The following is a 7,222-nucleotide window of genomic DNA, read 5'->3' as shown; positions in this document are numbered from 1 at the left end:
ATTTTACACGTGCGTGTAAATTTATTTTTTCCGCTAAATCGAACTTTTTGAAAAAAATGTTGTATATATACGTGTTATAATCCGAGTTGTTAAGGATCAATTTTTAAATATCAATGTAAAACTTTTCAAAATTAAACTATTAAAAATTCATAACTTGTAAAAAAATGGTCTAATTAGAAAAAACCAGATTTAGGGACATGACTTGTAAAAAAATTGTCTAATTAGAAAAAACCAGATTTAGGGAGAGGGTCCAATAGGCCAAAAAAAAATTAGGAATTTAGATTTAAGGAGGACCTAACAGGCTAAATTTTTTGGATTTAGAGAGTACTTAACATGATCTGGGATCAAAATTTTTTGGAGACAGGGGACAAAACCACCATAGCCTCAAATTTTGTGGAGACAGGGGTCCGAAACTACCTCTCTCTGTATCCGCCCCTATCGGTGGTCTAGCTCGTGTGTAGGATCACAATCGTTTATTCATCCCCCGATTGAAATATCGATTTATTTTACAATTCTTAATTTCCCTCCTCTCCTCAAGTTTCGTAAATTAACAAACTAATTAGGAGTTTCATGAATCAAAATTTACATGATTGCCCTATACGATAGAAATAGGTTAATGTACACATACAAACATCCATTTAATAATAAAAACATGTTCTGATTTTCTAGAATTTTTCTAAAATTTTCTTAATTTCTTTTTTTTTTGGTAGAAAAAAATTTTCTTAATTTCTAGGTAAATTAAAAACATTTTTTGTACTTTAAAATAATTTTAGAATATTTAGAAAATAAAATATTTATTCACCCAAAAACAGTTTTTGGAATCTATAATCTAAAATAATTTAAAAATATTTAGAAAATGAAAAATAAATATTTTTTTGAAAAGAAAAATAAATATTTGTTCACTTATTTTATTTTGAAAAATTAACAAAAATTGTCACTTATGTATTAGGACAGGTTTGAGTATGGATTAACTCTGCATTTATAGCTAGTGATTAACGCAACCCTAATCAAAAACTATTTAAAAGATAAACTCTGTTTCCTTCATCTTTTGTGCAAATCCTCTCTCTCTCTCTCTCTCTCTCTCTTTGGGCTTCTAGTTCAACGGTCTTCCTCCTCCTCCTGATTCCGACTGTCGCGTCCTCCGTCTTCATTGGTGGAACCTGCGTCGAGCTCTTGAATCTCTGGTCGCTCTCAATCTCGTCGATGTTGGTGCTTTCTGGGTATGATATCCCAAATCCAATCCACATAATGTAATTTTGATTGTTCCATTTCTATTTATCTATTCCTATTCCTGTAATTCAAATAGGTATCATATCAAATTCTATTAACAAATTGAGCTACCACTCACTTGGTTTTAGAAAAAGCTACGTCAAGAATCTGGTTTTTGAAAAAGCTCCGATAGGAGGTTAAGAATTAATTAACCTAAAACCTTAGTTTGCTCCACAGGTTTATTTAAGCAAGCAATTAAGCAACAATCTACCTCTTCTGGTGATCATGAAACGTGGATATTCAGATTCGACCTCATCTGGTGATGGTCCACCTAAGAACAAAATCAAATATACACCCGAAGGTATTTTTTGTGTTCCGTTTTTCAATGTGATAGTATTCTTTTTTTTTTTTTTTTGTGTGGTGTGAGGATTTTATTATGCAATTGTAGGTGATTCAAATTTTCCTGAGGATTTTGTTCAAAAAGTGGCTGATCATTATAGTGCAAGAACAAATCAGACTCTGGAGGAACGAGAAGCTAGTCCAATTATTCATTTAAAGAAACTTAACAATTGGGTGTGTTGTCTATTTTTGTACTTTATAATTTCTTTATTTTTTATTACATGATTAAACAACTCAATCAATTAAATCTTATAACTTGGATAGATAAAAAGTGTCTTAGTTCAACTTTATGCTCGTCGAGGGGATGCTGTTCTTGATCTTGCTTGTGGGAAGGTAAATTATTGAGCCCCTGGCACCACTTATTCTGTGTGTGTGTGTGTGTGATATATATATATATATATATATATTCAGTTTCGACATCCCTTTTGATTTTATTATTGTTTGCCAGGGTGGTGACCTTATCAAATGGGATAAAGCAAAAGTCGGATATTATGTCGGCATTGATATAGCTGAAGGCTCGGTAAACAATCTACTAACTGATTGATGAATATGATTGGAAAGAAACAGTCTTTGAACTTATGTTTGTTGTTTCCTTTTTATTTTTTCCTTTTGTTTCTCTTTCTCTATCTTTTAATTATTTATTTATTTTGCAAATTCTGCATATTGAATTTGTAGGATATAGAAGTTTAGAGTGTAAATGCATTGAATATAATGATCAATAGCATCAATTCTATTATAAGCTGTGTTCAGCATTATGCTTTTCTTAATTCTTAAAGCTTATTATAATATGAGGGCGAGCCTTGGCGCAACGGTAAAAACGTTGTTGTCGTGTGACCAGAGGTCACGGGTTCGAGTCTTAGGGGCAGCCTCTTGTCAATTAAATTGGCAAGGGAAGGCTTGCCCCCAATACACCCTTGTGGTGGGACCCCTCCCCAGACCCTCGCTCAGCGGGGACGCGTAATGCGACCGGGCCGCCCTTTTTTTTTTTTTTTTTTATGTTGCTGTTATGTGCTTTTGACAGTATCAATCATATTGTCTAATTTTGTGACTATCTGTCAAATCATTATAGATAGAAGATTGCCGCACACGTTATAATGGTGATGCTGATCACCACCAACGTCGCAGGAAGTTCTCTTTTCCTGCCCGCCTCATATGTGGGGACTGTTATGAGGTAATTTCAGTTATTACAGCTAGTCTAATAAAATAAATGCAGTACTTAAGGTGCCATATCTTAACCTATATTGTCTGGGAGAATTTTCCAATGTCTATGAATCTAATAATTTAGTTGCATTCACCTTTCAAAAAGTAACCTGATGAGAACCTTTAGATAAAACTATTAAGTACTTAATTTTGGCGTAAGAAAGATCTACTTTCTGTGATGATCTTCAGGTTCGCTTGGACAAAGTCCTGCAAGATGATGCTCCTTTTGATATCTGCAGTTGTCAGGTGAATGTTATTTTACTTTTTGAAATAGGTATCTGTTGATCTTGTCACTGAATTGATAGTCATTCAAGGATGGATACTCAATTGGACCTAGTGAATTTTAAGCTAGTTAGAGAACTTTCAACAGACTTTGCATGATGTTGAATATCTTCTCCAAAAGCTTGAACTATGTTATTCCAGTTGTGACTGTCACTCTATTATAAATACATATGTTTGAGATCTTGTTACATGACCTTGTACACTATAATCTTCTTGGAAAGAACTTTTAGATCTTTTGATTGTTTGGAATGTTTGTAATCCAGTTAACTTGGCAATCAAATATTTCTGAAGTTTCTCTCTCTTTTTGTGGGTACTTCTGTACATCTGTTTTTTTCTCAAGCATCAACATAATATTTGCAGTTTGCTCTGCATTATTCATGGTCTACTGAAACCCGTGCAAGGAGAGCTTTGGCCAATGTATCAGCCTTGCTTCGTCCAGGAGGCACATTCATTGGAACAATGCCAGATGCCAACGTCATCGTCAAAAAACTTAGAGAAGGTTTTTTTCTCTGATGTTTGCATTTGCATTTCGTGTACTCAAATATATACTCTTGAGAGATTAAATATACGAGTCTTGTGATGAAATGTGGCATCTGTACTCATGTTTAGCACTTTCTGGTTTGGATATAGTTTCTCAAGACAAAGTATAATGTGAGGTAAAAAGTTATATCAATGTTAGCCTTCCATTTCTGAACATGAACTGCATAGACTGAACATTGTGACTTAGGAACTATCTATTGTGGTCACATATTAAATATACGAGCCTTGTGATGAACTATCTGTTGTGGTCACATATTAAATATACGATCCTTGTGATGAAATACGACATCCTGTACTCATGTTTAGCACTTTCTGGTTTGGATATAGTTTCTCAAGACAAAGTATAATGTGGGGTAAGAAGTTATATCAATGTTATTATGTTACCGTTCCATTTCTGAAAGTTAACTGCATAGGCTTAACAAACATTGTGACTTAGGAACTATCTACTGTGGTCACATATTACACCATTCTCCAAATTAGCAAACAAAGCTCTAACAGGCATAGTGCTTTGTCATGGCTCCTATGAACTCACTCCGTGGGATATGTTCTTCATTCTTATAGATCAGAGAATGACAGTTTAGTATCTGGTATCCCTATCCCAAAGTAACCTGTTGCTTTTGTTGCCAATATGTCTACTAAATCATCAATGTGATTTTTGTTGAATTTTCAAGACATTGAAACAACTAAAGTTCTTAGAGAGAAAAGTGGAAATAAGAGAGTGAAAGTAAGTGAAAGGTGATAAGATTTCAGGTGATCAATAAAGGGAACTATGATTGGAATTGCCCTGGATTTTTTTAGTATATTTGTGCGAGTTAGTTACCTGTTTGATTTTTTGTTTTTTTGGGTCATTGTTGAACTAATGATAATAAAATATTGATGATTGTGGTGGATCACCACTCTGATCTGAATGTGCAGCTAAAGAACTGGCTTTTGGAAATAGTGTGTATTGGATAAAATTTGACGAAGAGTTTTCTGACAAGGTAAATTCTTCTGCATTGATTATCTTCCTCAAAGTAACCTCTATGTTGACAAGAGCCTTGTTCTGTGGATCAGAAATTTAGGTCTTCTAGCCCATATGGTATCAAGTACAAGTTCCACCTTGAGGTACTGCTCCATTAATTTTCTCCATTTCTTGTTTGCCTAGAGGGTTTTTCATTTGCAAATTTTCCTTTCACATAGGATAGTTCGTGCAAGATGTGTATTTGAATTGTATTCATTTGAATTGCGAGTACTAGTCTTGATTGTTTCCTGTTTTATTTCCTAACTATCCTTTTGCTACGTTTTTCCGCAATTGCAGGATGCTGTTGACTGTCCTGAATGGATTGTCCCTTTCCATCTCTTCAAATCATTGGCAGAAGAGGTATAATATGTTGTTTTCTGGTGCGTTTGTTGAAGGCTGTTATCCCGACTACATTTTTTTTTCCTTCTTTTTGGATTCTAATTAAATTATATTTTGATTCCAAAAGTTGATTATACACATGATTTATTATTATTATTATTTTTAAATTTTTTGGTGCAATATTGAATCAAATCAATTTTTTAAAGCTTAATTTGCTTCCAAATTTGGCAGTATGGTTTGGATCTTGTTTTTGTGAAGAATGCACATGAATTTGTTCATGAGTATATGAAAAAACCAGAATATGTTGACTTAATGAGAAGGCTTGGTGCTCTGGGTGATGGTAACCAAGACCAGGGTATGGATCTTGCACTATTCTTATGTTCAATTTTTTTTCTTTTACTATTCAGTAGGTTCGGGGTTTTCATGTTTCAATGCTTTTTTTTTTCCTGTGTCGTACATGTTTTTCTTTTCTCATTATACTGTTGGTTATCCAGGTACACTATCGCCGGACGAATGGGAAGTATCTTATTTGTACCTGGCTTTTGTGTTAAAAAAGGTAACTGTTTCATGTCTTTTAATTACTCCAGTAGTAGTTTCATTTGTCGTTTTAACACATGGGTAAAATACATGGATCATTCTTTAACTTTTTAGTAAGTTCCAAAATGACACAAAAGTTTAATTCGTGTTAGAAAACTCCTTCAACTTGGATTCATTTTCAAAAAAAGCCTTTTAAGCCAAAGTTCGGCGCTCACCTGCTGGAAATACCATAGGATAGGAACAACAAAATGTTGAGGTAATGAATTTGTGGATCCCACGTAATCTTTTTTAACTGTAGGTAATGCTTTGTTTATAATGTCATCCACATCAAAGCAAGTGTGTTTATGTGGATGTCTATGCAGCAGTTGCAGTATTTTAGCTTAGATAGCTTTTACGAAGATGAAACCTAAAGTTGGAGTTTTGCAGAGTGAACTGAATCTTATGAATAAATTGAAAATTACTGGAAGAGTTCAGGGATGGTCTACCCTTGAATAAAATATGCAGTAGCAGGTGCTAAATTCTTACAAGTTTGTGAGGTAATAAGAATAATTTATGTTTTTGTCAGCGTGGTCAACCAGACCGGACACAAAGTAACGGTAAACGAGACAAAGGAAAGATGCATATATCAAAGGAGGATATCATGTTCATCGATAGCTGAATTAACAAGGAAAAGCAAGCAAACATACAGGGTCTGGTCTGATCTGGTCTATATACAATAACTACTTTCTGGTAACAAGAGCAACCCCTTCAGCTGGATGATAAGTTAAAGTGTAAAAAAGAACTTCTTGTTAAGCAATTTTGTTGATGCAATTTACAAATACTGATATCAGATTCCCCTTGCTCGAATTCAATTTGGTGATATTTAGCACCTGTACTTGAACCCCTCTTAGACATGGTATCATCAAGCATGCATCACATGGGTACCATCAAGCATGCATCACATGGGCTGTTAAATGACACGATTTGACACATCAGATGAGATGCAGCAGCATTTAACATGCTGTATGATGTGATGCACGTTTAACAACACTGTACGCTGTATGCTGTGTTCACTGTATGATGTGATGCACGTTTAATAAATTGAGCTGAATTTGAACCATAATATATGGACTAAATATCATCAAATTGAAGTTGAGAGGAGCTAGAAGAATATTAATTGCCCTGAAAGGCTGTGTGGCACAAGTGAAGCAAATAGCTGAGAAACTTAAACTGATTGATGCCATTGTAGCTTCAACTGTAATGAGAATGATAGCTGTTAGGGATTGTTTGTGTATATATTAAAAACACTTGAGGTGTTGATTAATGTACTAATAAGTAATTATAGGGAAAAATTCCTTGAAATTATATCTATTTGGTTGACCTTATCAAGCTGCTGACATGGCATTTTCTTAATTTTTAGTTCGTCTTGTTGATTATTTCAAGTTTTCTATTTGATTATTATATCAGCCACCTGCTAAACTATTGCATGAAATTAGTCGGCTCAAAGCAAAATATTATCATCATTGTGACTTTTTATCCTCCAAATTGGGCAACCCCAGTTATATTTGGAGAAGTGTTTGGGCTTCTATTGATACGCTTAAACCCGGTCATCGGTGGCGAATCGGAACGGCTACTGATGTTTCTGTTTGGAGCGATCCCTGGGTACCTGATCTTGTGCAGTTTAGGCCTTTGTCGGTTCATGATGATAGTCTCTCCAACTTGAAAGTGGCGGATTTA

At 34.4% G+C, this 7,222-nt stretch overlaps 1 protein-coding gene across 1 annotated transcript; it reads left to right on the top strand.

Moving 5' to 3' along the window:
* The first annotated feature begins 1,006 nt into the window (after positions 1-1,006).
* LOC136202821 (mRNA cap guanine-N7 methyltransferase 1) lies at positions 1,007-6,352 on the top strand. The gene is made up of 14 exons (XM_065993735.1): positions 1,007-1,220; positions 1,447-1,570; positions 1,658-1,782; positions 1,873-1,941; positions 2,057-2,128; positions 2,678-2,779; positions 2,998-3,054; positions 3,451-3,589; positions 4,546-4,610; positions 4,684-4,734; positions 4,928-4,990; positions 5,201-5,324; positions 5,464-5,525; positions 6,072-6,352. The coding sequence occupies exons 2-14, from the start codon at positions 1,495-1,497 to the stop codon at positions 6,162-6,164; spliced, it is 1,098 nt and encodes a 365-aa protein (XP_065849807.1). The 5' UTR covers positions 1,007-1,220; positions 1,447-1,494; the 3' UTR covers positions 6,165-6,352.
* The last annotated feature ends 870 nt before the right edge of the window (positions 6,353-7,222 follow it).

The sequence above is a fragment of the Euphorbia lathyris genome, chromosome 8 (genome assembly GCF_963576675.1).
Source record: "Euphorbia lathyris chromosome 8, ddEupLath1.1, whole genome shotgun sequence".
NCBI classification, from domain to species: domain Eukaryota; kingdom Viridiplantae; phylum Streptophyta; class Magnoliopsida; order Malpighiales; family Euphorbiaceae; genus Euphorbia; species Euphorbia lathyris.
The sequence above is the reverse complement of the archived record's forward strand: the minus strand, read 5'-3'. Positions and strand labels throughout refer to the sequence as shown.